Source organism: Hypomesus transpacificus, chromosome 3, assembly GCF_021917145.1.
Source record: "Hypomesus transpacificus isolate Combined female chromosome 3, fHypTra1, whole genome shotgun sequence".
NCBI classification, from domain to species: domain Eukaryota; kingdom Metazoa; phylum Chordata; class Actinopteri; order Osmeriformes; family Osmeridae; genus Hypomesus; species Hypomesus transpacificus.
The window spans coordinates 11,611,816-11,629,332 of NC_061062.1; the positions used below are offsets into that span (position 1 = coordinate 11,611,816).

General features: G+C 42.1%; 3 protein-coding genes across 4 annotated transcripts in view; 2 read left to right on the forward strand and 1 right to left on the reverse strand.

Moving 5' to 3' along the window:
* Window positions 1–222: 222 nt before the first annotated feature.
* On the reverse strand, window positions 223–6,679 carry qpct (glutaminyl-peptide cyclotransferase). Its single transcript, XM_047018389.1, has 7 exons — window positions 6,444–6,679; window positions 4,051–4,197; window positions 3,634–3,915; window positions 2,492–2,659; window positions 1,906–2,005; window positions 1,608–1,724; window positions 223–1,486 (listed from the first exon to the last, which is right to left on the reverse strand). The coding sequence occupies exons 1-7, from the start codon at window positions 6,558–6,560 to the stop codon at window positions 1,305–1,307; spliced, it is 1,113 nt and encodes a 370-aa protein (XP_046874345.1). The 5' UTR covers window positions 6,561–6,679; the 3' UTR covers window positions 223–1,304.
* Window positions 6,680–7,033: 354 nt separating this feature from the next.
* Window positions 7,034–13,632, forward strand: mocs3 (molybdenum cofactor synthesis 3). Its single transcript, XM_047050503.1, has 13 exons — window positions 7,034–7,303; window positions 7,414–7,546; window positions 7,668–7,760; window positions 8,089–8,209; window positions 10,267–10,341; window positions 10,447–10,564; window positions 10,706–10,814; window positions 10,918–10,980; window positions 11,338–11,501; window positions 11,817–11,864; window positions 12,441–12,537; window positions 12,735–12,842; window positions 13,406–13,632. The coding sequence occupies exons 1-13, from the start codon at window positions 7,211–7,213 to the stop codon at window positions 13,561–13,563; spliced, it is 1,380 nt and encodes a 459-aa protein (XP_046906459.1). The 5' UTR covers window positions 7,034–7,210; the 3' UTR covers window positions 13,564–13,632.
* Window positions 13,633–15,270: 1,638 nt separating this feature from the next.
* Window positions 15,271–17,517, forward strand: part of prkd3 (protein kinase D3) — a 33,380-nt gene continuing 31,133 nt past the window's right edge. Inside the window, exon 1 of one of the 2 annotated variants that reach the window (XM_047050483.1) lies at window positions 15,271–15,751. In XM_047050483.1, the coding sequence (XP_046906439.1) occupies window positions 15,464–15,751 (288 nt within the window). In that variant the 5' untranslated portion in view covers window positions 15,271–15,463. The remainder of the gene's footprint in view (window positions 15,752–17,517) is intronic. The other variant, XM_047050492.1, reaches the window with a different exon arrangement.

Below are 17,517 nucleotides of genomic sequence, written 5' to 3' on the forward strand. Positions count from 1 at the left end.
ACGGCCTCAGGGGCCACACCACACTGGCTGAGGAGGAAAGCCAAGATTTGTCATCTCCTATTTACCAAAATAATTTCAATAAACAAACGCTGTACCTCCTACAGAGGTCCACCCACAGTATGTTGGTCTGATTGAACCATCCCACTCCTTGCTTGTGTTCTCAGACACAGCTCCCCAAAATACCCACTAGTCACACCATAACAAAAAACGAGATCTTCAAAGCAGTGTATGCAGAAGATCCAGAGTGGGGTTCCTAACTTTCTGGATCAACATTTTATTTCAGGCCGAGGAAGTACATTTTTGGCAGTGTGTGTTATTTCAGGAGCTACATCAAAATGGGACTAATATTGTTATAAAAAACAAACACAAGTGAACATGAAACTAAACAGGCCTACATATCTGACATGACCGCATATGAAGAACTACAGATGTTCCATCTTATCAATAAGCACACATGCTTATCTCAACAGGTTATCTTTATAGACAAACTAGACAGTTAAGACTTTCAGAAACGGTCATTCTTCATTACACCTACGTCCCCAGTGGCTTTCCTTTGAAGGCCATTTTCTAGGATAGGATTTAGCTTCTGTTCATTAATGCAAGAACGTGATCCACCTGCTGTTTCATGTGCGAGATGGTCCTAAACCCAATCAGTATTTATATTTGAACAGTCCGGCAAGCAAGGGTACTGTAACACACTCCGCTATAGTCTGTTATTACTATCGGTTGAATACATGATATATACCATGTTCAACCTAGTTGTTACTGTGCTTGTAGATTATCAACTGTAAGGCCCCCCAACATTGCAAAAAGATGGATGGAGAGAAATAGAGAGAGCAAGTCACGGTATAAAAATAGAAAGACAAACACAATAATTCATAAGCAACAAAGAAGACACCGATTATGGTTTATCTTCTTGACCTATCGTTTCTCCTTCGCTTTCCTCCTCCTTTCACGGCTAGTACAGCCCTGACATTAGCATGAGGACAAAGATGGCTCCTCAGTGAGACAGCTTGCAGGGGATGTGGAGAAATAAAAAGAGCACTGTGGAGAGAGACACACAGAGGGCCCTGTGTACCTCTCTAGTTGCCGGGGGACAGAGCCTGAGGGAGGGAAAAGAAGCTGTGTTGAGGTCTCTCTGGTTCTTCAGACCCAAACGGTGTGCAAACTTTGGTTTCAGCCGGGCACCCTGATGCATAATTCTGCAAATCAAAGATCGAATGATTATGTGAATTCTGGGCTGAAGGAAAAGCCTGTGGAGCGTTTGGGTTTCAAAGACCAGAACAGATGAAGACTGAAAACCTCTAAGGGGCATTTTGGGGGTTTGAGGGATCAACGAGTTTGGCATTTAGGTATTCCAGGACAAAGATCTGAAGGATCTTGTTGAGATTCTGGATGGTGGACCGGTCCAGGTTCTGTTCATTGTCGTCAAATGTGTGCCAGACTGAAGGGAATGGGCTGGGGATAAGGTGGAGGACACGCACACCTAAAAGGAAACAAGAATACAAAGATCTTCAGAATCAAAACTGGATGTCTGTGTATCCATGTTTGTATGTATGTGTATTTTGTGTGTGTGTGTCTCTGTGTGTGTGTACATGTATGCGCACCTCTGTTGAGGAAAGGCATATGGTCATCCTGCACAGGACCCACAGGTAGATTAGGCCAGAAGTACTGAATCTCATTGGGATGGTCCACAAGCTGACCCATAGTGTGCAGACGACGCTCTGAGCACAGAGGACAAAAACAATCAACCTTCAGCCACAATGTAATACCTGTCAACCGGCCTATTAATGTTGTTCGATCGACCGTCCCTTCATACTGGTCGGGCAACCTTGAAGATTGTGATTCAGGATCAAACAGCGATGCAGAGAGAGACAGACAGTGAGTTTGAGTGTGATTATTTACCAATGTTCTGCATCCTGGTGAGCCAGCGGGTTGTGCTAGGGAACTGGTTGCCAAAGCGAGGACTGGGGCCTCCGATAAGATCCAGCAACACAAACAGGTCCTAGAGATTAGAGACAGAGAGATACAGAAGAAGAGGATGAGAAAAAGTGAGAGAGATAAACTTCCTTCAGCTTAGTGTGAGCTAGGTCTCATGGGAAAGTACTGTAACTCTGAACCTCCAGTACACTCCCATAAAGCTTTGAGGTGAGGAATGACATAATGTGTTCCACTGTGTAACCCAGTGAAATCTCTTAACACACATACACACAATACTGACACTGTTAAAACCCTTCATCTCCTTTATCACCTTCCATATGTCACAATCATATGGCAGAAGTGGTCGGTTTTACAAAAGTTCTGCTATCTCACAATAGCTTGGATACCAAATAACACACTTTGGATTCATCTGACATATTGTTATTGTAGTAGACAGTGTGATGAATGACTAAATATGCATTTCTCAAGCCTCCCTTCAGGAACTTCTTGACTGGGGTGAGAGAATGTGTTCTCATGGGTCATCTAGAGAGTTGTTGTAGCGTTGACGCACCATGCCATGTAATAGGTTGGTGTCGGGGGCCCCGGGTGGGTGGGGGGTTCTTTCCATCTTCTGTGCCAGGTGGCGAGAGCCGTACAGAGAGTCTGTGGACGTCCACTGGAAGAGAGCCTCCTCCCCATCGAAGAACAAGAGCTGCAGAGACAGGTCTGGACTGGAGCCCTAAGAGGTACAGAAAGATCGAGGGAGAAGGAGAGATCAAGAGAGACAGTCACCTGCTGCCCCCTAGTGATTCTAATTAAATAAGGCTATCAAAATACCCCAAAACATTTCCCGTAGAAGTAGCTCTGGAGGGTTATGCTCTAATAGGTGGATAGAGTTATGGCAGAAGGCTAACTTATGCTGATTCGATGATTTATACATTTCAAAGAATATCCACTGTTCATGGCTCTCTGGTGCAGATTCATTTGTATTCAGTGTGTTCACAGTGACCTTTGTCACAGACTGCAGTGCCTCCTGCTCTGCTCCTGTGACAGCTTCTGTCAATCACACACTCCTCCCTTCAGTCAGTGAACCCACAGACCAGTAGAGCAATCAGCATAAAAACCTTTTGTGAACCCAAGCAGAAAAAGAGCACACTTAAATCTAATTTAAAGGTATTAAATGAGAATGTTATGGATTTTCAACATATCTATCTAATATGTCTATATATTTACATTTACATGTATTCATTTAGCAGAAGCTTTTATCCAAAGCGACTTCCAAGAGAGAGCTTTACAAAAGTGCATAGGTCACTGATCATAGCAACGAGATAGCCCCAAACATTGCGGGTAGCCAAAATATAAAGTATACATTGTGAAAAAACAAACAAGTGCCAAAGGAAAGGACCATAAGAGCATGTAGTTAAACAAGATACAATTAAACAACATGAACCTCAAAAAGTGCAAGTCCTGTAGAAAAGCAAGCAACAGTAAAATATTTCACAGCGAGTACAATAATTTTAAATCAGTTTAGTACTGTACTTGCAATGTACTAATTTTGTATATTCACATACTTAATTGTACTTCACTTGGGAATGCCAAGCATTTTTTTACATGTTATATCTTTATATTATGTCAAATAACTACTCCACACCATATGTGAATGCGGTTGTCTCGTGTATACAAAATTAAATACATTCCAATTGTTGCTGCTACCTTTTGGATCTTCAGTTCCTGGTCCAGGGCACGTGCCAGCTCCAGCATCATGGCACAGGGCACAGCCGAGTCTGTGGCACCTTGGAACTCACGGCCGTGCCACTGTGGTGGGTAGTATTTGGAATCATAGTGGCATGCCAGTACCAGGCGACGCTTGGCAGAGGGGTTAAGGGTGGCAATGATGTTGGTGAACGTCATTGGGCCGTAGGGTGTCTGGGACGTGAACTTGTCCTCCTGTACATCCCAGCCTGCCTCCAGGGAACCTAATGTGGACTTAATGTGCTGGGGACGGAAATGCAAATGTGCGGATTACATACACACACACATTGATCACATAGTCATTCTCTTTTGCAATTAAATCATCAGAATCATATCATCCCCATATGACGTCAATACATTCCCTCTGCGGGTAGTGACCTGCTGCACGGCCAGGCTCCCAGCAGTCCCTGGGTATCTGGTCACAAGCAAGGGCCTCAGATCCCTCTGCCACATCTGGGCCACGTCAGTGTGGGCTAGAGCCTTGGTGATGTCACTGTTGCTCAGGGTGGCAGCCTTGTGCTGGAGCTGGAGAAGCAGGGGTGGTACACAAGAAAGACAGACGTATGAAACAAGGCCAAGAAAGAAGAAATAAGGAGAAGACAGAGGAAGGAGGGACACAAGCAGCGCAAGCAGAGGTTCGAACAAAAGGGGGTAAGAGGAGGGACATATGGAGAGGATATATAAAAACAAGTAGAGGTGATAAACAAGAAATGGCCAGAGGAAACAAGGGGAAGACAGCAAATAAGGAGAACAAAGAGGTAGGAAACAAGGAGAATGTAGAGGTAGGAGAAAGGAAGAGACAAAAGAAACAAGATTAGGAGAGAGAAGGGTTCAAGGAGAAAACGGAGGAAGGAAAGCAAATACAGTTCTGATCCAAGCTTATCCAGTTACATGCAGCATGTCCAACTTTCAAGCCACATAATTAATCATGATTATGATATTTAAGCATTTTACATGGCAAAGTCAACCATATGAAAAAAACGAAAATTGGCAGGTACCACTGCCACTACCCCTTATTTCGTAAACCTCATATTGAGGTCATCAATGTTGTCATCACTCTTGTCTGCTGTAATACTTGAACATGCAAACAACCGGGAAATATGTTGAAACATTCAAATTTAGAAATGTGTGGTGACTGACTACTGACTATGTGTCGGGGTAAAAACAAAGTGTCGCAATAAGCTTGTTTAAACATGCAAAAGAATGAAATACTGTCTGTGTATAATGAGTGGATTTATGCAATGCACTCAGGCACCTTTTCTGAGAGACTTTCACAGGACACAATAGATAATCAGAATCCACATGAGAGACTGAACCATGACTGAATGGGTTTAGATACACTGGAGAGCTGCTGTATCCTGATTAGACACATGCCAGTCTTGAATGGGCCACCAGGCTGTGAACATGTTATCTCTCTGTCTCACACTCAGATTACCAAACAGATTTACACAAACACACTGATTAGCATTAGCATTAGTAGCATTGAGATTTCAATAACATTGTTCTGATCCCAAAAAAGCCATTTCACAACATTATTGATCATATTTCCCTGAACCATTATCAGGTTCATTTGAGTCCGGCTCCTCCTGCAAAGAGACGCATGGTTGTCCTGGTAACTGACTAAGCCGGGAGCATGGATGCCCAGGGGTTGTCGAGAATCCAGCAGAGACCTCCGTATGAAACATTGTTTCTACTCTACTTTATTGTTCTCTATTGTAATGTCCTCTAGACTCTACATTGGGATACTGTGAGTAGAACATCAGTGTCATTGTGCAGGCTGGTGTTGAATCCAAAGGTCTAACGTGGTGAAGAGATGCTAAACAGCTAAAATTAGTTCTGCATGGATCTTCTGGGGCATCACGCTGAAAGGTCAACATCAGTATGAACAGAGCATGCTTTTTTTTCCCAACCCCCCTTCAGTCATGCTCGTGACACTCCACTAGTCTCCACAGGCTTGTCAACTAGTAGGGAAACAACCAATGAAGAACATTTGACTAGGACTGGATGTAGATGAATGACCTGTTGATACTGTTTCAATCATGACCATGATTTGATGATAGAGACCTGGCTAATAGACCAATTATGTGGGTTCAATTAACAATCACACTCCAAGGCTTTCAATCTGGGGGAATGGGTTAACTCTGGGTGCAGATAAAATTGAAAGGGGTTTACTCTGATCTATAAATATCAAGACCTGCAATTGGAGGATCAATGATGATGGCTGTGCTGTCATAGCAACCAGATAAAGAGGAGAGAGGGTGAATAACAAGGGGACTTGGATGAACAGTCTCCCTTTTTAAGATAATACATTTTAGAGGAATTACATATACCTGCAAAAAATACTATTAAGTATTGTGCATGCAAATTTACATCTGACTGTCTTAGAGAGCCTTCTACAAAAATAGTTAAACAAGATTTTTCTAAGACGATTGTGACAAATCACATACAAGTATTGACAAAACTAGACTTTAAAAAGAAGTGTAGCTAAAACATTGGTAAACAAAATCAACACCTTATACTTGCGACAGTACTTAAAGTAGCAACAGTATAGGCCTATAGTAGGCTATAGTACACAAAATTGGTAACAACATCTAAATGCATGATTTAATATATAAATATATAAATATGTACATATATATATATATATATATATATATATATATATGTATAAAAAATTATAACTAAGACACGATCGTGTGGAAAAATAATTTAATGGTACTTTCATAACATTATAATTACAAGTAGGCTGTAAGAAAAACCCAATAGCCTACCTTTTCATGGGTCCATGGGACATGTTGTGCTTGTCCATTGATAAAGTCAATAAATGCCACACAAATCCCCAGCACATACGCGAAATGCACAAACGGACCACGGCGACGTTCAGCCATCGCTGAGCTTGAGTTTTTTTTGCTATGAAAATCTCTACCTCTCTCTCTCCTCAGCAAAGGCTTAACGAATCATGTGAGAGAACATGAGGGAGGACCCAAGGCGTTCACAGCGCGTCACTTATTTATGAAATAGCCTACCTCAAGGCCACATTTATCCGGTTGGTTCATGACCTACAGTACACCTGTTAAAACTATTATAGGAACGTCTATATGTTTTTCAAAAATTTCGTCCGTCCCAGTAGGCCTAATCTAAATAAAAATGTCATGACTTTTTTCAGATAGCCTAAAAAATTGTTGGCAGCTCCATGTATATAATTTTAAGAACATCTGTTTATAATATACCGTATATGTCAGGGATTATTGCACGTTTTGGTAGATGCCATTAACCACTTAGTGGCAGAATCCGCATGTATTGTAAAATAATCGAATAAAGGATCATCGCGTGCACTTTCCTTAATCAACTCACGAGGTCGCTGGCACAATCTAAACACGTGGTGTTGCTACTCCGCCACGGTAGACCAGGAAGTAACCATTGCTACAAGTCAGATGACAACAAACTATAAAATCTGAAATCTACGTTTACGTTTTTTGTAGCATCATATCGGTTAGAACAGTTTGTATCGTAATAATTGTTCTATTGTCCTGCATCAATGGCGGAGGAGGTGCTTTGCTTGAAAGCAAAACTCAAAGAAAAAGAAAATGAGATAGCTGAACTGAAAAATAAACTAGCACAATTGGAAAAGGTATTGCACTTTTATCTCATGTAATTAACAATTAACATTCTAGTTTAGCAACACGTTTAAGTCAAAGTGCGTTCCTTAACGTGCTCTGCTCTCCCTCCATGTGGAATTAGAGCAACGTGGCAGGGTTGGAACTACACGAGAAAGTGACTGACCTGTCACCTCCGCAACCCAAGACAGCCCTTTCCAATGACGACATCATGAGATACAGCAGACAGCTGCTGCTGCCAGAGTTTGGAGTTAAAGGTAATAACGACAACAATAGCCTTGATTTGATCTGTGTTCAATAATAGGAACAACTCATCAATGCACAGTGGTCGTGATTTAAGTAGCCTAAAAGTTGGCAGCATGCTCTTTCGCCCTGCAGGTCAGCTGAATCTGGCCAAGAGCTCGGTTCTTGTGGTGGGGTGTGGAGGACTAGGTTGCCCCCTGGCTCAGTACCTAGCCGCAGCTGGAATAGGTACAATGGCATTCTTGTTGAAAGTCAGCCTGGAAGAACTGCACTGCGTTTCTCATTATATTACATACAAATATATAGTAGGGTAATAGTAATAAACGATTATACACTCAAATACCATCTCATATATTTACAGAAGCTTTAAACATGTGCAATTCTGCAATACAACAGTGTCAAATAAGCACATAGTACCCTCTCCAATAGAATTACCTAGCTAAAGTCACTCACCAACCCTTTTTGCCCTCTAGACATTGACAGAGGATAGACCCCCACCTACCCCCGGTATTTGTGTGCATTGTGTAACATCATGTCCTTGTATTTGTAAACCCAGGTCGTCTGGGTCTGCTGGACTACGACGAGGTGGAGCTTAGTAACCTCCACAGGCAGGTTCTCCATGGGGAGGATAGCTGTGGACAGGCCAAGGCCCTGTCTGCAGCACAGGCTATCAGGAGGTAGGCTTCATGCTTTAGTATGTTTCTGGAAGTAACATTGTGTGTCTGCCTTGTAGTGAATGATGTTAATGTGACCTGGGTCTTGAGAATTACATGACCTACGAAATACTGGGGTCTTTACTTTTTCTGTGAAAGTGCTCTTCAGAATTGACACGTTTTATCTGCAGTTTATATATTTTACGTTTACAGATATTTAGTTTTGGAAACATCTGTTTTCTGTTCCTTGCCTACCAATAGTTAGCCTGGCTCTGCCCTCCTACGTACTTCCGCTCAATTTGGATTTTGCTTCTGTACTTGGTCTGGGATGTCGGTTCTGAAGTCGGTTTCCAGAAACATTTTTTTTGTAGGTCCAATCAGCCAACAGAGGGAGTGGCTGAGAACGATGACGTTAATGTCGTGCACTTGTTTGAGAAGTTCAGTAATGGCGGCGGAGAAAGATGCGAGCGAAACTATTCTGCGGTTGTGGCAACGCTGCCGAATATAGGTTAAAGCTGGAGCAAGAACATTCCTTGCTGAGTTTTGTTGGTGGCCATGATGTTGTGGCCCTCCTCCCCACGGGGTTTGGGAAAAGTTAGATTTTCCAGCTACGGCAGCTAGCTCGTTACAGAAGTGGTGAAGGAGTTGGCTAAGGCGAACGCTTGCGATTGGTTATGGCAAATCAGAGTGGCTCTGGGCGGATCCAATAGACCAATTATCACCCTACGTCACACAACTGTCAAGCAGGCTCAACTGCGCATGTGGGTTGCAAAAGACGAACTTCTCCCCGTTCTATTACTCTTTGAGTGTCGTTCAGGTCATCATATATCTCTGGCCACTGGATTGCAGGGCTTGATATTAACTTTTTGAGGCTCTTGTCCTTTGGACAAATACATTTACGTTCACTTGTCTATGCACAAAAGTCACTTGACCCCGATACCCTTAAATAAATAGCCTGTCCAAGTGATCTGGCAAAACTAGCCTGGCTAACGGAGGTCGCTTTCTCAGGCAAATGACGAATGAAACAGACAGGTTAAAGAAATCCGAGATTCCGGCTATCTTCACCAGACTGGTATCTACATTAGGCAGTCCTCCCTGACGTTTCTGGTGTAGAATGGAGTGAAATACAACATTGTGCACACTGCCAGTGAGCAAGTCTGACTGAGGCTAACGTCAAAACAGTGTAACTGGGATGTAGTCTCACTCAGATTGCCAGTTTAAACAAATCAGAAAAATAATCGGACCAGCTGACTATAAGCAGAATTCCCATATCTCTTGAAAGCTGCCCTGCTCGACTTTTTAAATGTAGAATTGACTATATAAGTGTAAAATAATGAACTGTGTGACATGACGTGAAGACATGGTTGCCGCTCGACTATGCGGTCTGTACCGGGCGACATTCTCACTCAAATTTCAAGACTTTCGTGACCCAAATCAAAATTCTGATGCGACAGATCATTGGGTAATCGCTTTCTCTCCTAAAGGCATGTCCTCCTCGACGCTTTTGGTCTTTTTAAATCTAACTATTTGTATTATCCGTGTGGTCCTTTTACCATTTAAAATGCTATCCTTTCAGTTTTCTGCAGCCACAGTGCGCGCGCATCCCGATTGTATACAAACAAATAATTGGTCTATAGTTTTAAACTTCAACAGAGGACCCGCCTTCAAGGAAGTTAACGTTTGTCAATGGAGATATCCCAGACCCTCTGTACAAATGAAATGTACGAGGGTCTGGTTAGGACCAGGCTAACCAATAGTAGGCCAAACAGTGACTAACCTCCACAGCATAGCCAAAACCACTTGGTGGTGCCATTTCTCTAAATAGCAAAATCATACCCTCATCAAAATTCTGTACCAGTTCTAGAACTATCTGTGTTTGTTTGAGTGAAAACATTTATTCATTTAGCAGACGCTTTTATCCAAAACACATGAAAGGTAATGCATGCCCAAGACATTGCTGGCTTTAACACCTTGAAGATAAATGTTATTTTCTGTTCTTGTGTCTACATCAGACAAGTAGGATAGAGTACTCATTTGGTGCTGTGGTTATTTATTTGGTCTGTGCTAATGTGTGTCTTAAGGTTGAACTCTACAGTAGAATGCATTCCCTACCACCTTCAGCTGTCCTCAGAGAATGCCCTGCAACTAATTCAACAGTATCCTCCAGACCCGGGTTGTGACTACAATTCTCAGGGACAATAAACGGCTGATAAAATGTGTCCATGCAATTAATGTTTACTCCTTGATGAGATCCTCCTCATGTATGACATTGTGGCTGACTGCTCAGACAACGTTCCAACACGTTACCTGGTGAATGATGCCTGTGTCCTTAGTGGGAAGCCCCTGGTGTCAGCCAGCGCACTGAGAATGGAGGGACAGGTAACAAGCAAGCATCCTCTTTCATGGGACTTCCATGGCTTATCCCATAAAAAAAGCAAATGACCATCTCAGACTTTATTTATTAGGAAGTGAAGTGATGCACTGACAATAGTTGTAGTTTTGTTTACCCTCTGTGTGTAGCTGACTGTGTATAACTACCGTGGAGGCCCCTGCTACAGGTGTCTGTACCCAATCCCCCCTCCTCCAGAGACTGTGACCAACTGCTCTGATGGAGGGGTCCTTGGAGTGGGTACGTCCTATCTGGTCCATTATATCTTAGTCCTGTTCAAGATGGGGTGAAGGTAATGGGAATTATTTGGTTGTTCATTGGATTGTTTTCTCTTTTGTCACAGTACCAGGAATTATGGGATGCTTCCAGGCCTTAGAGGTTCTAAAGATCGCCTCTGGACAGGGCTGTATCCTGCCGTCTTTCCAACCCCTTGTCAGGCCAAGCCAGTCAGTTTAAAATAGCATTTTCTGCTTAGTCATCTTACTGAATGAATGAATGCAAGCTTGAATTAAGCAGGCACACTGTAAGATTCAATTGTGGCAAAGCAAGGGAAGGAAGGGGTGTTTTTCTCCATGGCCATGCCCATCTGATAAAACTCTGCATATAAAATATGGAGAAATCTAATCTTTAGTACTGGAGCCTCTGATAAGTCAAAGGAAATATAGGCTACATCTACGAGACTGTGAGGAGTGCAGCGTCTCTGAGTCCTTCCGCACAGTGAAACGTACCAGGAAATAGTCCCTTCCTTGACAGGGTGTGACAGCTTCCTGTGGGCAGCAGCTGCTGATGCTGGATGCCCAGGAGGCCAGATTTCGCTACATCAGGCTGAGGCCAAGGCAGGCAGGCTGCCCTGTGTGTGGAGAGACCCCCACCGTGACACACCTGGCGGATTACGAGGCCTTTTGTGGGTCTGTAGCCACTGACAAGGTCAGTCGAACTAGGAAAACCAGACTGTGGTTCAAGCATGTTGGGTAATGTATTTCTTTACTGCAGCATCAGGAGATGTGTTCTCTAAGTTGCATAGCTGACAGTATCTCATCTCACCTTGGTGAAACATTCTTCTACATATGATGTTGCCAGCCCCAATAAATACTTCCATCTGTCTTTTATCTAGGCAAAATATACTGTGCAGATTCTTAATAGTCAAACAGTAAAGTAGGTTTTCTAGATTTTCCCTTCATTATAGGATAAAAATCTAAGTATTTAGTCTATTATGTTTACCTAATCCATTCTGCTTCCCAGTGCCGCAGACTGAACCTCCTCTCCAGTGACCAGAGAATCACAGTGCAGGTAGAGTATGCGACTGACCATGTCGTGACTTGCTGCTTTATAATGATGATTATTGCATGATTGCTCTGGTTTTTCTCAACATTTGCGCACATTCATAAAACTCAGATTATATCTCTATTTGGGCCCAGCACTAAATGGGAAATGACTAGAAACTTGTTTGTAAGGTTTTCCATGTGAAAGAATAACACGTCTTTATATTTGGCACTGACTATAATGACGGTGGTTTAGATTAGTTTGTGTTGTGCTGAATTGGAACTTTAATGATAAATTAGTCCTTTTAGAGGCATAAGATGTAAATCAGGATTGATTGGACTGTAACAGAGGGTATGTCATTTTTTTATTTTTATTTCCTTTGGATGAAGCTGCACAAAAAACGTCCATCCCCATCCCAACTCAAAGGATAACCCGTTAAAGTATACCTCAGAATATTCTGATGTGATGACATCCAAAGCTACTTAACATTATTACAAGCCATTTATTCTTTCTTTACTGTACCTCAGGTTTAAATGAGCAGTTATGTTATTGTCCTCTGTGATGTATCAACTGTTGTATATAATGTAGTCTATCAAATTTCAGGAATATAAATCCATATTGGACTGTCCATGCTCCCATCTCCTGTTAGATGTCCGCCCTCTTGTGGAGGTGGATATGTGCCATCTACCCTTTTCTCTCAGTATCCTTTTACATGTCAGACTGCCCTTTTGGCATTTAAGCTTGTTTACTTGCCAGGTAGTTATATTAACAGTGGTTCCTAACACAGTGAATGAGGTGTTCAATTTAACTGATAGGTTTGCTCTCTGTGTCAAGTATGTTAATGTACTGTTATTAACTCGAGTTTATATCCTTTGTGTTTCCTTAAATCATTGTAAGACATCCCTCTCTCAAGTTTAGAAGACAGAAAAAGTGAACACATTCAGCTGTTAAAGGAGAAAATTAGCCAAGTAAAGCAGCAGACGTCGAGTGGATCCCAGGTCCCAGGTAATGTGTGTCCAGCATATGTAGCCAGGTCAGCACAAACACAGGCCCCTTAGCAGCTAGATATAACTAGGTATTCATATTCACTAAACTAAGAAGAGTAATCTGAGTGCTGATTAGGTCAGTGTGTAGTCTTGCACTCCCAGAGTCTTCGCTTATTTTGGACAGCCAATGACTGCAGGTGATGGGGTTGCTAAGCAATCCTTTTCCGAAACAAGTATTGTCATTGTGAACAGCTGGTCAGCCTTTTAGAATTTAATATTCAAGATTTTATTTTAGGACAGACAGAGAGTGTATATTCAGTGTGTCTGTATGTCATTAAAGGGAGGTCTGTCTCCTTTAACAAAAAACACGTTAACATACAGTATTGAGATGTCCAAAATAACTATTTATAAAACCCATTTTACTGTAGATTTAAAAAAATACATGTGGTTTGATTGTAAAACCCAACCGCTTTTTATTGCCTTTAGAAGTCCAGACATCATAATTAGAGACCTCAGTCAAATTCATCATCATTCAGCTCCTTACCATGCTGGACACCTCGCTCTCCTCTCTGTTTTCCACAGTCTATGTCATCTGTAAGATGGGTAATGACTCCCAGAAGGCTGTGCAGGTCCTGGAGAAGATGTCTGGCACTGAGGTGGACAGTATCACTGTTAAGGACATCTCTGGAGGCCTGATGGCTTGGGCCCAGAAGATGGACCCCACCTTTCCTCAGTATTAACTCAGCTGAAGCTCCTCTGCTCTTCCATTGGGAGGATTTGTTCTAATAAAAGTATTCTTCTTTCTACTAGTTGTCTTTCATCTTCCGAGTTATTTTTTGTTAATGTGTGTGCAACTGCAGTCTTTATCTTTTAAAATGCCAAGTGTCATCAGCAGCGCTCCGTTTATTAGTAGAAAAGCCAGCACAAGTTGAACATATCAATGTGTTGACAAAAGGCAACATCTGGGCGCATTCTTCAGGAGCTGACAGAAATATTCCTGTTTATATATGGCGTGAATAGAAAAACACAGTGTTTCCGTGATTTAAGGTGCCGTTCCCTGATTTTGATTGGGGTCACCGCTGCCAAATGTTAATTTGGTCGATTGGGAATACGGAGTTGGCAGTAACACAGTAGCCTACCAATATCTTACAAAAAGTTGACATGATTACAGTTTGTAAAGTTCCCCATCCATCCCACATTAGACCTATGACCGCATGAATTAATTTATTCAGCAGAGTGAACTTTTCCTTCACATTTAAAAACGTACAGAACCAACTTCAGAGGTTACATTTTGTGAAACCGTCTAACGGAAAAGAAGTGCAGCCAAAAAAAGAGCATGCGCAAACGAATGAAGTCTGATGGAGGCGCCATTGCATTTGTGAGACTGTAGTTCACACAAGAATCTCCACTGATGAAAACTCATTTCAGCGAAGCTAATGAAACTCCAAAGCCCAGTAACTTCTCTCTTTTCTCGTCAAACAGGGGGAGTAGTCACAGCTGGAGGGATAATAAGATGCGCATGAATTTACTATCTAAACGATGAAAGTTTCAAAGCGCAGGATTCAAAGCAATTTACAGTGCGTTCAGCACAATGTTTCCATTACATTTCTTTAGCTATTTTTTTGCGCTGCTTTGTGAGTTTTAAATTGTGAATGAACTCCAGTGTACGTTCTCTTCGATTGTTGGAGTGGCAAAGTTTTTGTTGTCCACTTGCCATGGATAGAAAACCACTCATCGCAGACAGTGAAGGTAAACCATTTTCACCTACTTTGAGTTTGAAATAAACTAGTTAAGAATATTCCAAATAGTATAGCAGTTTTCAAAATCTGGGCTTGTATAACTTGTTTTGCTGGCATTCGTGGACAGTCTTCTGCCAGAAATCCCAATTGAAAGTGGGAGGGTCCAGATGTTGAGAAGCCTTGAATCCAGATGTGGTTGGTTGTGCAGGGATATGTAAACATAACACGCAGATAAAACCACAACAGGTCCCCACATTTTTAGACTTTGAGGTCTCCCAAGTGCAGGATAATAGACAACATATAATTTGGCTTGCTTTCAACGGTCAGATTGTTTCATGTGCATAGCCTAGCTGAATATTTAACGTAGCATACTGTCTACTATGAAGTAAAGTTTAAAGGTGAGCCTTTTACCCGATCCTTTGAAATAGTTTGCAATGGATTACTGTTTCTCAGGCCGGTTTCAAACTAGGTTTCCACCCAATAATACAGTTGTCTTCTTGTTCAGGTTTCCTGCGGTTGGGTCCGAGACGTCTAACAAGGCGAATTGATATCCGTCAAGAATATGAAATCTGGAGGGGATGTCGTTTGCTCTAAATGTCAAATTATCTGGCTTCCTCTTAAACCAGAGTTTCCGCTATTGGACCCGCCAACCTGTGCGCATTGATGGGCCGTCAGGCGTCGACCTGAGAAGTTTTGGATTGCGGCAACATTTTTCCTGGAAAGAAATGTCGGTTTGATTGATTGGAGAAAAAGACCATTGCCTTTGATGCTCTCTGGACATCTTCCTTTTACTGAGTACCAACTATTTCATAGTGGTACAATAGTGCCTTCTTTAGCGAAGCATCACTGACATATTTGTCTGAATTATATTGCAGTAAAGAGTATAATTGGAACAAACCTAATGTCTGCCTGTAGCAGCTCCTCTCCTCCGTCCTTCCCAAGAGCTTACCTCCTTTCACATCACCCAGTTGCGCCACCGACCCCGTCCCCAAGCCCGCCAGCACCGATTTACAGCCGACTGTCAAACGGCAGTCACAGCGCGCCAAGTCCCACTAACTCCCGCAGTTCATTCCACGGATTGTCGTTTCTTCTTCAAATTGGCCTCACCAGGGAGACGGTTAACCTGGAGGCAAATGACCTGTCGCTGTCTGCTGTGAAAGATCTTGTCTGCTCCATAGTCGACCAAAAGGTAATTTATCCACACCTGGCCGAATGGATTTGAAATAAAATTACTAAAATGAATATTTACAAAATATAAATTTCAACAAACAATTCACTGCAAACATCAAGATTGTCATTTGAAGTCAAAATTAAACTGTTAATAGAACTGGAACAATGACATTCGTTCTCATTCAAGTTGCCATTTCAGTGCTGTATATTTGTTTGCAAAGCAGCAGTTTGCAAAGCAGAAAACATCTGTGTTTCATGCACAAAATGGGTCTCCAGCACCACAGGAGTGTGCAGTAAGCCTACTCCAGTTACTGGCCATGGTCTAGTTGTTACAGTTATTTACATTGTGGTGCACTCTCACTAGGGAGACAAACACTTAGCCACTTTGTGGTCTACTCTGCTGTAAGACATCTATGATGTCAGGCTCAATCCAGGTTATTTTCCATGACAATAGTGGGCTGCTGTAACATCAGTGGAATTTAACCCTTGTTTTAAAGGAAGCTTTGGACCACTCATATTCAGACTGACTATCTGCTGTGTCTCCAGTATACCAGTTGGCAAAAATAAGCATAAGATGAATCCCAGGGCATGCCAGTAGAGAAAACTGCAGTTTGTTTACTTAATTTATGCATGTTTATCATAGCTTATAAGTGTGTCTACATGAGCGTATTGGTGTAGCATGTGTGTGCCTTGTGTGTGCCTTCTGTGCATATCAGTACACAGACCGTAGCTTATATGTTCTAGTTGGCACTGCTCTGTGGACTGCTTGTTACTGTAGATCACAAAGCCCCATCCAATAATAATAAGAATGTGTTAATTTAGCAGATGGTTTTATCCAAATGGATGTATACGGTTGGAATTGAACCTGCAACCTCTTGATCTGGAGTCAAATATAAAAAATTACTAAATGTAAATGTAAATACACAGCTGAGCGATACCCCTCCCCCGATTAGGTTATAAAACTACTGATTATGGTCAAATAAATCTCCCTCATCTGGCTCGTCAGTCACCCCCACGTAATCACCTTATGTACAGTAGATAATGATGAAATGGGTCTATTTGCATCCAGCATTAATATAGTGAGGGGCTAGATTAAAGATCTCACATGCACCTTTCTATCAGTAGTAATGAAGAAAATATGGACTCTGAGTCCAACAGGTGAAATCAGTTGTTTGGATCAGATTAGATGCAGCGGGAATCACTGATGAAATATTGGAGAAACCCAGAACTTAAGTACAGTTGAACTATTTCCTGTGTGGTGCAAACCTTGTTTTTCTCCCAGTGCACAGAAAGCACAGTCAACAATGCTATAATGTGTTCAGCTGACCTACTGTATTATCATACTGAGAGCTAAGTAGTATAACCAGGTTATATGCTGTAATGTCTGGCCTGCTGTAGGCTTCAGACTATCTACTAATTGAGCAGTACCACAAAGTGAAAAACACTGTGGGATTCATTTGGCGTGCCTTGCTTGTGTCCTTTAGTTCAGTATAGGCCAAGTTCACATTCCTGGGATGCAGGGTAATGTTGTTGTTCTTTATGGGGTCTGCTGATCCTCGCTAGCCATTTATGAGCTGCTCTGCTTTTACAGAGCAGAAAACCTGATCAGCGCCTATATTGACATGGATCTCGTAATGTACTGGCATGGTCACACAAAGCACTTGATGGGAAAAACCTTGCAAATATGATAATTTGAAGAAAATGGTTGAAGGAAATTGTTGAGTTATCTGTGCTCTAAACTGAGGAATTTGTATCAGCTGCTTGCATCAGAATTGGGTCACATTT

Bases quoted from the DNA above. Each gene is read 5' to 3' on its own strand.
- qpct (XM_047018389.1), bottom strand. From the start codon at position 6,560: ATGGCTGAACGTCGCCGTGGTCCGTTTGTGCATTTCGCGTATGTGCTG. The intron at 3,916-4,050 runs GTCACTACCCGC...TTCCGTCCCCAG, and splicing joins GGAGCCTGGCCGTGCAGCAG to CACATTAAGTCCACATTAGG. The intron at 1,725-1,905 runs GTAAATAATCAC...CTCTGTGCTCAG, and splicing joins CACCAGGATGCAGAACATTG to AGCGTCGTCTGCACACTATG.
- mocs3 (XM_047050503.1), top strand. From the start codon at position 7,211: ATGGCGGAGGAGGTGCTTTGCTTGAAAGCAAAACTCAAAGAAAAAGAA. The intron at 7,304-7,413 runs GTATTGCACTTT...ATGTGGAATTAG, and splicing joins AACTAGCACAATTGGAAAAG to AGCAACGTGGCAGGGTTGGA. The intron at 10,565-10,705 runs GTAACAAGCAAG...CTCTGTGTGTAG, and splicing joins CACTGAGAATGGAGGGACAG to CTGACTGTGTATAACTACCG.